Genomic DNA, 18810 nt, shown 5'->3' on the forward strand with positions numbered 1-18810 from the left:
GTTGTTTGATATGTCTTTCCAATTTTGGATTGTCTTTCCTGACCCTTGCTTCTTTTCATTTGGCAATTTTCCTAATAGTTACTGATTTCCTACCAGGAGATCTTTGAAAAGTGTCAAGTTTCCCAGTTTTATATGTCAGTCTTCTCTGGTGCTATACTATCAAATTCTCTCTTAAAACTAGAGAGATTAGCACTTCACTTGACTATAATGGTAAATTTATTCTCTTCTACCAGTTGTATAATATATTCAAGTGAATAATGAAGATGCTTCTTTTAAGCATACTGGTGGATTCATTAAACCTATGACATATTGATGAGACATGTCTAATACTGTGACATGGTATTCTTTGATTTTTAAAAAAATCCACTTTTCAGTTCAAGTTTGAATAGGAGACTTGTAAGTCGTCTGATCAATTTGAGTCTTCATTTTTAGCATGGGATATTTTTTATTTTATTTTATTTTTTTTGCTTTTTGGAGGGGGAGAAGACAGGGCAATTGGGGTTAAGTGTCTTGCCCAAGGTCACACGGTTAGTAAGTGATAAGTGTCTGAGATTGGATTTGAACTCAGGTCCTCCTGACTCCAGGGCTGTGCTTTATTCACTGCTCCACCTAGCCTCCACTTAGCATGGGATAAAGAATAATTGCCCATCTCCATTCTTAATTAGCCACTAATAATGAAATCTCTCACAAACTTGAATGTACTTAGAAACCTTACAAACGGAAAAATGTTCATTGTCTCAACAGTAGTTTGTTGATTTCCTGGAAGGAAATATTATCCTCCTCACACATATCTAATATATTGCCAAGCTCTCTTTTATAGGTCTCCTCTCTATTCTCACAGCTACCATGCTGGTACAGGCCCTTATCAGTTCACACCTGGATTACACTGATAGCCTTCCAGTTGGCCTTTTTATCTCAATTCTCTTCCCACTCCAAAGCGTCCTCTATTTAACTGCCAAAGTGACTTTCTGAAAGTTTAAGTCTGGTCATGTAATGTTCCTCTCCCCTATTCAATAAATGCCTATGGTTCCCTATTATCTTCAGGACCAGATATAAAATCCTCTTTTACTGTGAGGTAACACCTTAGACATATCATATTGGCTAACATGAAAGAAAAGGAAAATGACAAAAGCTGGAGGGGAATGTGGAAAAATTGAGACACTAAGACACTTTTGGTGGAGTTAAGAACTGGTCCAACCATTCTGGAGAACAATATTTCCCTATGTCCAAAGGGTTATAAAAATGTGCATACCCTTTGACTCAGCATTAGGCCCATATCCTAAAGAGATCAAAGAAAAAGGGAAAGGATGTATTTTCACAACAATACTTATAGCAGCTCTTTTTGTGGTAGCAAAGAAATTAAGGGGATGCCCATCAGTTGGGGAATGGCTGAACAAGTCATGTCATATGATTGTGATGAAATACTATTGTGTTATAAGAAATGACACAGTAAATGGTTTCAGAAAAACCTGGGAATATGAACTGACAAAAAATGACGTGAGCAGAACCAGGGGAACATGGTGCACAGTAACAGCAATATTGTTTGGTGGTCAGCTGTGAATGACTTAGATATTCTCAGAAACATAATAATCCAAGACAATCCCAAAGGACCCACAATGAAAAAGCCATCCATCTCCAGAGAGAGAACTGATAAACTCTGAGTGCAGATGGAACATATTTTTAACTTTCTTTATGTTCTTAACTTTTTTTTGCAACATGGCTAATATGTAAATACATTTTGCATGATTTCCTATGTATAATTGATATCACATTGATTCTCAGTGGGTAAGGGAGAAGCTGGAGGGAAAGAGAGAATTTGGAACTCAAAATTTGAAAAAAAAAATAATGACTAAAAAGACCTCTTTTGGGGTGGCTAGGTGGCGCAGTGAATAGAGCACTGGCCCTGGACTCAGGAGGACCTGAGTTCAAATTTTGCCTCAGACACTTAACACAAAAACTAGCTGTGTGACCTTGGGCAAGTCACTTAAGCCCAACTGTCCTCCAAAAAGCAAAAAACAAAACAAAACAAAAAAACACCTCTTTCGTTTTTTGAAGCTCTTCACAACTTGGCTCCCTTCTACCTTTCCAAATTTCTTACTCTTAACTCTCCTCATCATACTCTATAATTTAATGACACTGGACTTTTTACTGGTCCTCACATGTAATATTCCATCTTTGACTCTCCCTTCTCATTTCCCTGCTGATTTTCTTTGCTTGCTTCAATACTCAGTTCAAATTTCACCCTCTGCAGGAAGCTTTTCCTGGGTTCCATCATTGCTCATGCCTTCCCTCTTGATTTACCTTCCTGTATAGATCATGTATGCATTTTTTTGCATATTGTATTCCCATTAGAATGTGAGATACTTGAGGACAAAGATCACGTTTTTAACTTTCTTTGTATCTCCAGTTTTTAGTACAGTGCCTGTCATATAGTTATAATATTCTATTGGAATTACTTGTATTTCTACCAGAAAACAGAAAAAGGATTTCCATAGGAGATAATCATTTAAGACACAAAAGCACAATTTCTGCACAAAATGAAATTTCAAGTGATTGTTATGGAGTAACAAATAGCAGGGGGTTGATCGGAATAGGCAGAGCCAGTGACTATCAGAAAGGCCGTTATTTTTTGTACTCTCTGAAGCTCATAAGAGAGATCATGAAAAGTCCATTACCAAATTCTGGGCCTAGTCTCTGGTTTGTAATCCCTGAGCACATGACAAAGCTAGTCAGAAATGGTGATTGTCTCTACCTAGTGAGAGTAAATCTGAATATTACTGCTAACAGCCATTTCTGGTCTATATGGCCTCTTGACATCTCTGCTCAGGTCTTAGTATCATTCAATTTGGGTATCCTCTTGATTTCTACTCTGGAATCAATCCAACTTCTTAGCACATAGAAGGTATTCACCAAATGTTGAACTAGGAAGGAGTGGGGAGTGGTCTAGTTTATGAATAAGACAAACATTTCTTGGTGTTCCTGTTCTTTGAAAGGGAGCAAGAAACAGTAAGCTATCAGTCCTGGTACTGCCTACCAGTTGGGAATCTTTTCATAATCATGATGGATATATCCCTAGGAATTTGCCAGGCTTGTGTGTGATTGTATTCTAATACTGCCAGTCTTCCAGCTGGATTAAAACCTTTTAAGTCTTAAATATATTTAGCATCTGATTCCATTTTTACTGGATCCAAATTAAAATTCTATTTCCTCGTGATGACACGATTTACTGTGGTTTTTATTATGGTCTTAATCTCTACCAAGCTGAATTCTGGGTAATAGCCTTTAGGGCCAATATATTGTACATAGTAGGTGCTCAATAAATACCTGTCAGCTGAGCTCATTCCTGTTCATTATCAGTGAATTCATGCTATTTAATCTTGCAATGTGGAAAGGGGAGAGCAATGATGAATTAAATTCACTATGTAAACGACTGAAAATTTACAACTTTTTATTTTGCTAATCAGTCATGGACCATAAGGACAGAGAATAGGCATTTTAATATTACATAGTCTTTGCCAGGCACCATGGTAAGTACTTTACAAATATCATTTGACCATAAGAAAAATATACTTCATTGCTAATAAATGCCCTATTATTAGTTTAAACAAGGGCACTAAGATCAATTTCTCAACAGCAATGGGCCAATAGGATCCTTTCTGGATGGGTTCCTATGGTCTATGTCTATCCATTATTAATCATATCTATTAAGCTATCTGCTTAAATATTGAAGAAATTTTCTGATGCATATACCAAAAATAGTATACTGAAAAGACAGTGCTGATTTGTCTCCTGATCACCTTAAAAGCCTGGTTTCCTGACAAGTAAGATAAAAATAATTCAGCTTCACACTATATGGTAGGCAAATACAGAAGGAAATCCTGCCAAGGATTGCCTGAGTAAGTCACAGTGTTGAGTTCTTCAGTAAGCATAGTATGAGATACTAATGGAAGACAAAATGAAGAAACTATGAAACTACAATGCAGTTGTATTTAACTTAAAAAACATTATTTATTTTAAACATTCCTTTGAAAAAATTTGAGTTCCAAATTCTTTCTTGCCCTCTCATTCCTCCCCCACCCTCTGAGAAGGAAAACAATATGATATCAATTATACATGTGAAATAATGCAAACCATTTCCATATTAGCCACGTTGAAGAAAAAGTGAGAAAAGTATACATCATTGTGTACTCAAAGAGTTCACTGGTTATCTCTCTAGCATTTTTCATCATGAATCCTTTGGAATTGTCTTAGATCATTGTATTAATAAGAATAGCTAAGTCTTTCATGGATGATCATCATTACTATATTGCTGTCATTTTTGGTTCTACTCACTTCTCTTTGCATCAGCTTCATATGTCTTCTCATATTTTTCTGAAACCATCTTGCTCATCCTTTGTTACAGTGCAATAGTATTTCATTACAATCATATGCTACAACACCAATCCCCAACTGATGGGCCTCCCATCAATTTCCAATTCTTTGCCACCACCAAAAGAGCTGCCATAAATGTTTTTGTACAAATAGGTCCTCTTACTTTTTATTTGATCTCTCAGGGGGTACAGACCTAGTAGTAGTATTGTTGGGTCAAAGGATATATACACAGTTTTATAGCCCTTTAGGCATAGTTCTAATTTTATTTTTCTCCAGAATGACATCTGTCACATTCACAATTTTGGTTTTTGCTGCTGTTCTGTCCTTTTCAATTGTATCTGACTCCTCCTGGCAAAGATACTGGAGAAGTTTGCCATTTCCTTCTCTAGATAATTTTATAGATGAGGAAACTGAGGCAAACAGAATTAAGTGACTTGTCCAGAGTCACACAGGTAGAAAGTGTCTGAAGTCAGATTTCAAACCAGGAAGATGAATCTTCCTGACAACAGGTCTGGCATTTTATACAGTGTATCACCTAGTTGCATAATTATGATTACTATGTATTTCCCTCCATCCTATTTTCTTCTGTTCATTATCCTTTCTTTCCTCACAAGTTCATTTTGCTTCTGAGTACTGCTTCCCTTAACTTGCCCTCTCTTTTATCACCCCCTCCGCACTCTCTTTCTCATACCCTTCCCCTTATTTTTCCCTGCTGGGTAAGATAAATTTCTATCCCCAACTGAATGTGTATATATATATATTTCCTTCCCTTTTCAACCAATTCTGATGATAGTGAGGTGCAAGCACTGCCTGCCACTTCATCAGTTTCTCTTCCAGTGTAAAAGCTCTTTGTGAGATCATTTTCCCCATTCTACCTCTCTCTTCCCCTTCTACTAGTGCATCTCTTTTTCACCCTTTAATTTTTTTGAAATCATCTTAATATAATGAACTCACACTTATGTCTTCTGTCTATGTAGACCATTTCTAATAAATAATAAAATAAAATAAATTTCTTTGGAGTAATGTGTATCATCTTCCCATATAATGATTTAAACAGTTTAACTCTATTAAGTTACTTTTTATTTCTCTTCCATGTTTACCTTTTTATGCATTTCTGGAGTCTTGTGTTTTAATGTCAAGTTTTCTATTCAGATCTGGTGTTTTCATCAGGAATGCTTGAAAGCCATCTACTTCATTAAATATCATTTTTCCCCCTAGAGGATTATACTCAGTTTTATTGGTTAGATTATTTGGGAATTGTAATTCTAGCTTCTTTGCCTTCTGGAATATCTTATTTCAAGTCCTCTGCTCCTTAAAGTGGAACCTGCTAAATCTTGTGCAATCCTGACTGTGGCTCCATGATATTGGAATGGTTTCTTTCTGGCTTTTTACTATATTTCCTCCTTGACATGGGAGTTCTGGAATTTGGCTACAATATTCCTAGTAATTTTCAATTTGGGATCTCTTTCAAGAGGTAACAGGTGTATTCTTTCAATTTCTACTTTACTCTCTGGATCTAATATATCATGGCAGTTTTCCTTGATAATTTTTTGAAATATGATGTCTAGGCTTTTTTTTTGTTCGGGACTTGTATGTAGTCCAGTGATTCTTAAATTATTTTTCTTTGATCTATTTTCTAGGTCAGTTGCTTTTCTGATGACATATTTCACACTTCTATTTTTTTTTCCATTCTTTTGCCTTTGTTTTATATTTTCTTGAGGATTCAGGGAGTCATTATCTTCTAGTTGTCCAATTCTAATTTTCAAGGAATTGTTTTCTTCAGTGAGTTTTTGTATCTCTCTACTTTACCAATTCTGCTTTTTAAGGATTTTTTTCTTTAGCGAATTTTTGTGCTTCTTTTACCATTTGGTCAATTGTGGTTTTTAAGGTGTTATTTTCTTCAATATTTTTTAGTGCCTCTTTTACCAAGCTGTTAATTCTGTTTTCAAAATTTTTCTTTCATCATTCTCAATTCTTTCCCCAATTTTTCCTTTATCACTCTTATCTCTTTCTTTAACTCTTCCAGGAATTTATGTTGACCTCAAGTCCAATTAGTATTTCTCTTCAAGGCTTTGTTTATAGTTGTTTTCACATTGTTGTCTTCTTCTGAGTTTATGTCATAGTCTTCCCTGCTACTATAGTACCTTTTAATGGTCAAGTTCTTTTCTGTTGTTGTTTGCTCATTTTTTAGCCTATTTGTGGACTCTGAACATTATGTTAAATTTGGGGTCTGCTCCTCTGAGGGTGAGAAGGCAGTGTCCTAAGCTTCAGGCTTTTTAATGGCTATTCTCAGAGCTAGTTCTGGGGGTCTGCAAATTTTCAGGGCTTCCAAGGTGCTGTAATCCAGGAAGAGGTATGGTCACTGCTCTCTTGGTTTGTGCTTAGGTTAATACCCAGGAAAGGCCCTTGCTCCTCTGTAGCCACAAGCACTAGAATTCCTTTTGGCCCTAGAACTGTGACCAGGTCCTCTCTTCTACTACCATGTTTCCCCAATAATAAGACACTCTTATTATTTTTTTTTGGAAAGAAAAACACCAGAGGGCTTATTTTCAGGGGAGGGCTTATGTTGTCCTGCCTCAGCTCTCCTCCGCGGCACTGCTCTCAATGGCGCCAGCAAGCAAATCACTGGGGAAGAACAGGATGACGCGCTCACTGCTGCAGCTCTGATTGGATGCAGCTCAGAGTGCGGCGTGCGTTTCACGGGGGGGTGGGGGGGAACGGGACAGGACGGTGCATACAGAGGGTACTGTAATGTAGCGTGTAGCGCAGGGGATCACCTTCACTACAGTAGCAATCTCAATAGGGCTTATTTTTGGGGGAGGGCTTATTTTAGAGGAATCTTACACAGTAAGGGGAGGGCTTATTTTCGGGATAGGTCTTATTATTGGGGAAACACGGTATAGCCACAAGAGCTAGTGCTCCTTTCTGCCTTGGAACTGTTACCAAGGGAGGGTGTTCCCTTGTGTCCAACCATGAGAGTTCCTCTCCACCCTGGAACTGTGTATGGGCATAGAGTTGCCAATAAGCATAAGCTGCATCAAGGTCCCTGTAATCTCTTTTTAGCCAATTGTCTGACCCTTTTGCCATCTCTGGGCTGAGGTATCTTGAAGCTGCTGCTCTTACAGCTGCCTCTAAGACTGTTGCTCCTGGTGCTGCCTCCACATGAGCTCTGTGCTGCCTCATCTGTGACCTTGATGTCACAGATGTCTCCTACCAACCTCCTAAATTCTTCTGGGCTGGGAAAATGTCTCACCCTGACCTTTTGTTGGCTTGGCCACTACAGAATTTGATTTGAAGTGTTATTTTATAGTTGTTTGAACGGGAATGTTGGGAGAATTCAGCTGGCTTCCTGCTTCTACTCTACCATCTTGGTCCTGCCCTCCTGAACTTAACTTTTTGAAAAGTCACTATAAGAAAATCTGGATTTATAGAAAAGATAAAACGAGGTGAACCATCTGCTTTATGAAAATAGTCACAATAGTATTTGTTGAAACCAGGAATTCCCTTCAGTACATTTGAAATAAGATTAAATTTGTGTTCAACCATTTAGACACCCACTGATAGTGTAAATTTAGGTCCGTCTTAATTTATTTCTGGGAAAAAATATTTCTCATGGTGAAATAAATTCATTTCAGAGACATGCAGGAATGGAAAATGGAAATGGGTGAAGAACAAAATCCAAACAGCCAGAGCAGTGATCTCAAATTCAAGCTGCAGGTCTGTTTAAAGTTTATTTCATTCTTCTACCTGCACTGCTACTATAGAAATAGTTCTTTTTCTTCAAAAAGGCTTCATATGCTTATATATTGATGGAAGAATATCAAGGTTGGAATGAACTTTAGTGGATAGCTCTAATTCTACTATGTTCAGCAGTTTTCAAATTTTTTGTTTCAAAACCCCTTTAAACACTTAAAAATCACTGAGGACCTTGAAGAGCTTTTGTTTATGTGAATTATATCTAGTGATATTTACCATCTTAGAAATTAAAACTGGGGATTTACAAAAATATTTAATTCATTTAAAAGAACAATGATAAACCTATCATCTGTTAGCATAAATACAATTTTTATGAAAAATAACTACATTTTTCAAAAGTAAAATGTTAGTGCAAAGAGTGGTATTGTTTTCATTTTTGCAGACTATTTTAATGTCTGGCATTAGAAGACAGCTGGATTCTCATATCTTCTTCTGCATTCAATCTGTTGTGAGATGTTATTTTAGTTGAAGTATATGGAGAAAATTTGGCCTCACACAGATATGTAGTTGGAAAAGAGAGGAAAATTTTAATAGCCTTTTCAGATAATTGTGGATATTTTTTTCATACTATACTAAAACTTGACAAGTAGTAGTTTCTTAAAGGTTAGTTGCAATATGGAATCTGAAACTATATCAATAACCTTTTCCATATTCTGTTACTTTAAAATCTTCTGGTTTATCTTTCACTTTGAATGAACCTTTTACCTATGCATGATTTGGTAACATCATGTATTATTCATTTGCAAAATACTGGTTCATTGAGATGTTGACATATCTCATTATACAATATTAAAAAAATCACATTTGTAAATAACACCATCAATCTCATCAGCAAAGTCTTTAAGCACTGGGAAGCTCTCAAGCTTACTGTGGTGGATACAAGTTTTCCAAAATTTTAATTTCTGCTTGTAAGCTTGAATTTCATCACTGGCAACAAATATTGTCAGTTGTTTTCCTTGAAGTTCATTTTTCAAGAAAATGTCTGCCAAATATCCCAGTCTGAATAATCCCAGTTTGTCTGTCAATCATTCTTTCAAGAAAAAATGGTGTTCCAGGAAAAAAAAGCAGCTTGTTCAGCCCGCAACTCAAATGATCGTACACGTGTTTCTCTTTTGAGACAAGATTCTTATTGAGGAAGGCAACAGAAGATCTTTGTGCATACTTCCCATTTCATTGCCCAGAATATTAAAAAAGACATGTACCGAAGGGCTGAGATTTAGTAAAACTATTCATGCTTATTGCTTCATCAAGGACATTCTTAAGTGAAACTTGTATTTTTTTCTCCATGTGTTGTGTTGCTGAAAAACTCAATGACTCCTAGCATAGTTTTGTCATTGCCTAGATTTTTGTGCCAAGGTGTCAGCACTTTTAACCACCATTGCTTTTATGGCATCTGGGCAAATGTCAGCACCATTGTATCAGGATAAATCATAAGATTACAAAACGTTATTCAACAATTAGAATATTTCAGCACCACTTGTGTTTGTTGACAAGCATTCACATAAAAGATTTTCTTCAAAGATTAGTTGGTGCTGAAACCAGATGGATAAAAGCAAAACAGCAAGTCCAGTCATATCTGTAGATTTGTCTATTTCTAAGGTAAAAGTATATATAATTCTGCAGATGAGATATTGACTTGGCCTTCATGTTTGCAGCTAAGTCTTTAGTTAACAAGTCTCTGAAATACTCTACTGTACACTCATGAGAGAATGAGAGTAAAAAAAGGCAAATCGCTTGGTATTTTTATTAGTCTTAGCATTGGTAGGAAAATAGTTTTGACCCTGTGGACCTCCTGAAAAGGTCTTGAGGACCCTCAGGGGTCCATAGACTACATTTTAAGATCCGTTGCATTAATTGTGAGCAAGTTTTCCTTATGTCGAGCTCAAATTTGTCCATATCCTACTTCTTCCCTCTGGGGCCAACTAAGTCCTATTCAATCCAACTTCCCCGTGGCAATTCTTTATATACTCGAAGACTGCTAGTGTGACACCCCTTAGTCATTTCTCCAGGCGAAACTTCTCCAATTCTTTCAAAAGATCCTTTTATTGCAAAGTGGATCATCCCCCACATCATAGTTGTCCTTTTCCAACAGCACATAGTCTGAATAAAGGGCCACATAATATACTTTTGTATTTACTGACCTATCCCATACACAGGATTTGCTTCTTCCAATGACTTCACAGTAAAATCTTTACAAATTATCAAGAATATAGGCCTTGTAACATCTACAATCTTGTTAAATGCAAAAAGGCTTATCCTAAGAAGGCTGGTTATCAGGCGATGACTATTTTGGTCACAACAATTCATGCCACAGGGAAGGCCATTTCATCTGGATCAGTGGAAGGATTAAACACACCAATGAAACCATGGCTCTTTTGAAGAATTACAGAAAAGTAAAAGTTTTACAAAGGATGCATTGTCAATTTTAGCATACAGTTTGCACATTATGATAAATGATTAAATTTTAATTCTTATCTCTAGCAAACAAGTACAACTAGCAAACTCAAGAACTACCCATCTTTCCTCAAAATAATGACTTGGTCTGAATACTCACCACTCTTGTCTTCCAAATCTGGCTTGTATAAAAGTAGAGGTCAGTCTAAAATCTATGCTGTTTTCAGTGTATGCCTACATATTTTTACTGTGACAAAGATGTCACTTTAGAAGTATGGTCTATATTTGAAGATAGCCTACAAATGGACTAATACAGTAATTATAAATTCATGAAAACTTTTACTTTGATTATAATTTATTAGATAAAAACGTTTGTTTTTCCACAGAATATGTCTGAATTTTACACACTTAAATTTTACACCAAGGAATAATGCTTAGTCAATACTTTTATTTGCTAAAAGCAATATTCAAGTTAGATGGATTTTCCGAAAGCCAAATTAATTTTAATCCACTATAAATCAAGTATGTGTCATCTGGCAATTTAAACACAGGGTGACACTAAAGTAAGTAATGACTGGAGGTCATGACTCCACGAAGGTTGGGAAGCAATCTATTGGGGCCTTATTGAATTACATTCTTAATGTAAGAACCAACCCCTCCTCCAACACCATCTCACTAACTGCAATAGCCTCTAAGATTGCCTGCGGTGTTTACATTCTGAACTGGGATTAGAACCAAAAGAACATGTTAGGATGAAATAGCAAGGGTGTCTCCTAGCCAGGTCTCATTGTCTTCATGAAATGTTACTGCCAGTTGTACATAGGCTATTCTAGAGAATCCAAATCCTGATGAATAGGAGTTATACCAGTTTTAGGAAACTGGAACAACAGAGTATAGTTCTATTTGCACTCTATAGCTAGTGCGTTGGGAACTAGTCTTATAGGAAGGAACTTAGTGACCCTGGGCAAGTCATTTCACCTGTTTGCAAACCACTCCAGTGTCCCTGCCAAGAAAACCCCAAATGGGGTCACAGAGTCAGATACTATTGAAATGACTCAACAACAACAAAATCCCAACTCTTCTACTATGACCAGTGAGCCTAGACTATTTATTGCAATAGACTTCTAATTGGTCTCCAGACTCATCTTTCCCCACTCCATTCCATCCTCCATGAAGTTGCCAAACTGATTTTTCGAAAGCATGGATAATGATCATGCCATGTCTCTATTAAATAAACTCAAGTAGTTGCTTTTTAAATTCTAGGATCAAATATAAACTGTTTGGCTTTTAAAATTCTTCACAACCTTTTCTTTCCAGTCTTTTAATATATTACTCCCCTCCACAAACTCTATGGTCCAGTTATACTGGCCTCTTTACTGTTCCACACAATCCCTTCCATTTCCTGTCTCTGGACCTATGCACAGGCTGCCCCCATCTCCTGGGGGGATCTCCTTGCTAACCTCTTATTCTTAGAATCTCTGTCTTATTTTGACATTCAACTTCAAGCATCACTTCCGACTGGAGGTCTTTCCTAGTCCTTCCCTTTCCTCTTCCTTTAGTGCCTTTCCCTCTAAGGCTTCATAACATCTGCTCTGCATTTTTATTGGAGGTACCAAATTGTGAATATGCTGTCTCAGTCATTAGAATATAAGTTCTTTGTTGGGCATTTACAGTGATGCATGCTTGTAAACCCTGCTAGTGGGGTAGGCTGAAGTTAGAGGATTGCTTGAGTTCAGGAGTTCTGAGCTGCTGTAGGGTCTGGGGTGTCTGCATTAAGTCTGGCACTAACATGGTAAGCCTCTATAAACGGAGTGCCAACAAACTGAATAAGGAGGGGCAAACTGGTTCAGGCTGAAAAAACAGAACATGTTAAAGCTTCCATACTCATCAGTATAAGAATCAATCCTTTGAGTGGCTACTGTACTTCCAGTCCAAGCTAGATAATGGGAACCAATCTCAAAATAAAAAGAGAAAAAAAAAGACAGTACATTCTTTGAGAACAAGGACTATTTCTATGCATAGTGCTGGCACACAGTAAATGCTTGACTGAAAGTAAGAGTACCATACTACAGTCATACAATGTGGATGAAAAGGTCATGATTTTGGTCTTTTGTCATTTAGGCAAATCTTTGTCTTGTCATTCTGTTGGGAAGACATATGGATTCAGTCATTTGGAAAAGAAGCAAAAAACCTCAGGGCCACAAATGATATGTCAAGGATTCTACTGTATTTCCTTTCTCCTACTAGAGTAAGGTGGAGTGATCAATCAATCAATAAGCATTGATTAAGCATCTATTTTATGCTAAGCACTGTGCTAGACACTGGGGATCTGCAGATGAAAGACATATAAAGATGACCCCCATGGCATGGCACAAAGTTCTCTTACCACATGGAAAGAATCAGTGTAGCACAAAGCATCTTAAGGATGAATTCTCACTTTTAGGTGTCAGGGAGAGGAGAGGATATGTTGATGAGAAGATTTGTGACTTCACTGGAAGGATGAAACAAAAGTGGGCCTATGTTTCATTCATTAGCACTGTCCCCACTATCCATTCCCTAACCTGCCCATGACACAGTCTAATCCTCATGACATCTTCTCATTACTAGAGAAACAAGCTCCTAATGTCCCCTAGTCCTGATTCTCCTCCTTCCATCTGTCCTGCAAAAACTTCCAGATTACATTTAAAAAATTTTTAAATTTATTTTGTTAAATATTCCCCAAATTGTATATTTTTTAAAAATTAACATTTGTTTTTAAAACTTTTGAGCTCCAAATTCTCTCCCTCCCTCACATCCTTTTCCCAGCCTCTGAGAAAGTAACTGATATGATATCAATTCTACATAGACTGATAACAACATTGTAAATCACGATCTAGAAATTAAATCCCAATCTCAGATACCACTTTGTTAGTCAGCTGATTGCTTCCTAAATTAAATTTTCTCTTCTGAATCTCTTGTTTTCAATGAACAACAGTGAGGAAAACACAACCTATAAACCTTTGGTTTTCGGTTTCTTATCCAAGATTTCATAAATGTTAACAATACATTTTAGTTTCCTTTTGGCAGTGCCATTTATGCCCTTTTGAATCTCCAAAAGTGGGTAACTATCACCTGATTTGATATGTTTTGGGGGGTTCTCAATTATCTTGGATATGTGCCCCCAGAAAGTCAAAATAACACTTTTATTGTTATCAATGGCTTTGTCAGTATCCCTGAGCTGGGAAGAATCAATTACTACTCTTCTTCTCTTTGTCTTTTCATGCTTCCTGGGTGATCATTCACAGATAGCTTCTGTGACTCTACAAAATCATTCTTTGAAGGACAAACAGCTTCTTCCTCCTCAGGGCATCCAGTGCTCCCCTCTTCAGGAAGTGCCTCCAATCTGTTTTTAGCATGTAAATGTACATCTTTCTTTTCCCGCCCTCTTTCAGTTCTGTTTAATGCTCTTTCAGTCTAATCTCCAGAGAAGGGTCAAGTCTCCCCTCTTCCACCTCACATCATCTCATTTCCTACCGAAATTTCATTTCTCTTTCCTTTACAGATAATTTACTCCCCCTAACAAGCATCCTTTGAATTCCTTCACTTTCTTCTCCAGGATGGTACTTGGCCTACACTTAGAGCACTTGGCTGTGTCAGAAACACAAAGAGCACAAAGTCAATATAAGTCACTTGCAAAATTTTCCCTTGTTCTCCATAAATGTTGAGATTCAACAAATTTGACTTAAAATGTCTTGCTGAATTTGTTTGCTGGTGTTTACCTTGGTTAGAACTTTTACCTTCAATAATCATCTCTCAAACCCTTGACAATCCCACTTGACTTCCTTTCCTCAGCTTCAAAAACTCCACAGCTTTCCCCAATGCCCTTCAGCTTGTGCCAATTCCTTCTACTTTTTTTTTGAGTCAAGTACCTTCTTTTCCTTCTTGAGTCTATCCCTTCAGGTCCTATAGCTTAAACCTTCGAGATCTTCCTTGGCCCTTTTAGCTCTTCCCAAATCCTGCCCATATCCTTCTTAATTGTCCTTGATCCAAGTTATCTTTCAACCCAAAGGTAGAATTCAGACCAGTATCTGGGCCTTGAGATTGTTCTTAAAATTTTGCTCATTTGTTCCCAAATTTCACCAAATTTCTCCTCCCCAAATTCAACCTCTGACCTCTTTCACTATTCAAACTCCCTCCAAGTCACCCACAAGATTCCCTACTCCATATTCAGCTAAAGCACTTCCCTCTTCTTAAGTCCTTCTCCCAGAGAGCAGAAATAGAAGGACTTTCCAAGGACATTTTCTTCTGACTACAGTAAGTAAGGAAGGTCATACACTAGGGTATAGAGCAGGCCTTGCACAAAACATGGCTTGCCAAAGTGGCCTGCCGGGCAGTATGTTGTGCAGGCCTGCCCTAAGGACACTTCAATAGTCAGTTTTGCTGAGGGATTTGTATAAAGCAGGTCTTTACAACATACTGCCCTCAGGATGAGGGATGCATATTGTACATATTGTATAGGCCTGCTATAGAGGGCTCACATTGGAAGGTACCTTGGAGATCATATAGTCCAGTGATGTCAGACTCAAATAGAAATGGATTCCTGCCATTAGATTAACTTAACCCCCACAAATTAGCTAATTAATAAATTTTTATAATTATTACTTATAATTAAATTACTATCTGTCACGTTGCATTTTTGTTTATTTTGCTTATCATTTTCTGATTACATTTTAATCTGGTCCTGGTTACTCTTGGCAGTTTTCCCCATGTAGCCTGTGAGCCTGATGCCTATGATCTAGTCCAAAACTCTCCTTTTACAGGTCGGTAAACAGTAACTTGAAGAGGTTAAATAACTTGCCAGATGTATCCATCTAGTAAGGGACAGAGCTGGAACAGTATCTTAGAGTTTAAATCCAGCCCTCCTTCCCCCACACTTCTGTGATCTGCCTTATTGGAGGATGCACACACATTAATGAGATCCTTGACCACTGCAGCAAAACAGTCTCTTACAGGAGAACCCAAAGGAAGGCAGCTCTAATGGTGCTTTTTAAGTGCTCTGGTACCTGAAGAGCAAGAGCTGACTCTGTACCCCTGGGAACAACTGCATAGAACAAAACTTGTAAGAATATCAAGAACTAATTGAATTAAAAAAAAAAACAATCCCAGTGATTAAAGCTGTACAAAAGGTGTTTTTATCTTTGCAAAATCTTCCCTTCAGTATATGTTGTGGTGCTGTCAATTAGCTATGAGCAAAGACTTTAAGCTCCCAGCTCTAGTGAAATAACAAACATCATTTTCCCTAGAAACCCATTCAAAAATATTTCTAATAAGAGCTGGATACATTATGCTGATATAATATGTAGGTTTAAGTACTATACTAGGCATAGGAGAAATTCTTATACTGCCCACAATAACCATTTTCCATATAATAATCATTTAGGGGACCTGTTTGAAAGTCTAAATTTTAAATAGCACTGGCAAGTGGGGGAAAAAACCCCCTCACCTACACCTTAATCTCAATTTACCCTTTAATAAAGCTAAAAAGTATTGCTTTCCCTAGGAAGGTCTCTCTCATTGGTCTTTAAGAATTAGTTTAACTAAGCTCACAGAGAGGAAGATTACTCCAGTACCATTTCTTGCAAAGTGACATACTGGCATCAGTATCAAGGTTGGCTGCTGCTTTTAAAGAAATTAAGCTTAAAAGCATGGCTTCAAGAAATACATTAATCAAATCCAATCTGAAATTGGAATTTCTACTAAAGTCATTAGTAGTAGATATATGTGGGGAAAAGAAAATACAGAGATGGGAAAGGGGAAGCTAAAGACAGGCTATTCCATTTAGCTCCCTATAAAAGGAGAAAAATAAGTAAGAAAGTAGATTCTCACAGCTGGAGTAACCTCCTGGTATATGGTGACTTAGCCTGTTGTTGTGATTTGCCCTTTGTTCTCCAAGAGGCCCATGACATCAGGAAGATGATACCATGATTTGGAGATGAATTGGAGTAAGTGAGGGAGGGCTGTGCAAAGTCATCAGCCTCACTTTCTCCTCCAAAGCCATCTGGATCCAGTGGCCAGATGTCTATCAGGACAACTGGGGATAGCCAAGGATGTAGTGGGAGATCTTGGCCTTTTTAAGCTAAGGTCTTTCGGGGTTCTCACTTTGAGTGAGGCAATGCCCATTCAGTGATCAGGCCTGTTTAAGAAGTGATTCAAGGATGGCCCCTTTAATAAAAAAAATCAAACTGGGAAGGGAAATCTTTGGTCAAAAGAGAAACAATTACTATTTACATTCATTCTAAGCCAGGGGACCCCAAAAGTAACCATTAAGTGATGCTGGGGCAGGAACCTATTGTCCAATCAGTGAGAACCAGAGTGAATTGGGATTAAGGCATGGTCTTTAAGAAAGGAATCTGGCTAACAAACCCCAAGATAGCTAGGTAGGTTTCAGCCATCAAAATTTACTTTCCTTTAGGCAGAACTCTCTCAGGTAAAGGTATCCCATGTGGGAAGAAGAGAGGAGGGGAAGGGAGGGAAGGGAGGAAGGACAGAAGGAAGAAAACATGTTGTTTTAATGTAATTAACCTACATTAAATGACGCTTATGATCCAATAAAATGTAGCACTTCCTAAATATCCAGGAAAGGAAGTAAAAATGAATTTATGACAGATTTTGTCAGTTTTTCTGAAAGAGGTCAGATGTAGCTGATGGTGTCAAAATTTAAGCTAAGCAGAAACATGTATAAATGTTAGATGATGCATCAGCTACTGTAGAAAGCTTTGGCATTGTGTTAGAAAAGTCAGCATCATATAATAGCTACAGTACGGTTAGGATTAATTTATTAAAAAGAAATGAAAACCATAAGTGGGAAGGGATTGATATTAAATTCTCTTAGGTGGAAGAGACTAAATTGAAAAGGGAATGGAGATGTGTACTTATAATTTTTCACAATTTATTTTCACTAAGGTTTTTATAAATGAATCTATAGTACAGTGAATTTTACCTTTATTTAATGTTTTTTTCTTCAATTATGTCCTCCAGTTGCTTACTAATAGTCAAGAAGAAGAAGAAGAAGTATATTGCTTTTGTGAGAAATGGTAGTTGGCTTATAAGCACATTTTCAGACTAGTCCCATGAGCAGTCTAATGTAATAATGCAGTTTATAATTCTCCTATGATAAACTGATGGAGAGTGAATCTCAGCTCTTCAGAGAAATTTTTTTAATAGGCCAGGGAAATATGACCCATTATTATTCTCTGAAGGGCTACACATAAGGGACCAGATCCTGGAGCTGTGAATTGGTTTGGCAACCGTGGAAAGCAATTTGAAGCTGCCCAGAAACTTATCAAACTGGGTATATCCTTTGACCCAACTATGTTACCATAGGCCTATATCCGTAAGAAACCCAAGAAAAAGGAAAAGGATTTATATGGATAAAAATATTTATAACAGCAATTTTTGTGGTCATCAAAAATTGGAAACTAAATACCAGAAGACTTTGTAACTCTGATTAACACAATGATAAACCACAAATCCAAAATAATGAAGATGAAACATGACATTCATTTCTTGACAGGGAGATGAAAAAAGAAATATACATTATTAGACATGGTTCATATAGGAATTTGGTTTGTTAGACTATCTAGCTATGTATTGAGGGATTTTTTTTAATGTGCTTAATGGAAGGGGTGGAATGGTATTATGAACGACCAAAAAAACCCCCGTTATTTGCAAAAGAAAAAAATGTACATATACCACCAGATCAAAAAATGCAAATGAGTATTTGACATAGAATAATTCACATAAGTGGCATTAGGTTATTAATTTAATTATTAAGTAATTAAGAAAGGGAAAATCATGTTGAGAGGAAGAGGAAATGCAAAAACTGCAAAACCTTTACTTTAAAATGTAGTTCTGAGAATCTATATCAATGGATATGGATAGTTATATATTATTGAATAATTAGATATACATTGTATCTTCTACTCACGTGTAAACTTTAAGAACAAAATCTTTTTCTTCCTTTAATTCAGAAAGTGACTGAAGAACATCCACGATGCTTAAGACTGCACAGCCGTAAGGTCGCCGGTAGTGTAAGTGGGCAGGACCTTTCTTAGAATCATTTAGCAACATACGTCCTAGAAAATGTCAGAAAACACAATTCAATTTGGTTTCAACTTTCATTTATGACATTTGACAACTGTCATATATACATGTATGACATAAAGTATCACAGAATTTGACTGCTGGATGGGACTGCAAAGGGAGTTGGTAAATTTTTTACATATAGGCCCAGGTAATAACTATTTTAGA

General features: G+C 37.0%; 1 protein-coding gene across 4 annotated transcripts in view; it reads right to left on the minus strand.

Moving 5' to 3' along the window:
* DOCK3 (dedicator of cytokinesis 3) overlaps positions 1-18810 on the minus strand; it is a 520915-nt gene that overhangs the window by 136624 nt on the left and 365481 nt on the right. For all 4 annotated transcript variants that reach the window (XM_069095615.1, XM_069095614.1, XM_069095613.1 and 1 more), the window contains exon 12: positions 18488-18635. In XM_069095615.1, the coding sequence (XP_068951716.1) occupies positions 18488-18635 (148 nt within the window). The remainder of the gene's footprint in view (positions 1-18487; positions 18636-18810) is intronic.

Source organism: Petaurus breviceps, unplaced genomic scaffold (genome assembly GCF_028583685.1).
Source record: "Petaurus breviceps papuanus isolate PSGF00001 unplaced genomic scaffold, PetGlider_PUasm1.0 227, whole genome shotgun sequence".
NCBI lineage: Eukaryota > Metazoa > Chordata > Mammalia > Diprotodontia > Petauridae > Petaurus > Petaurus breviceps.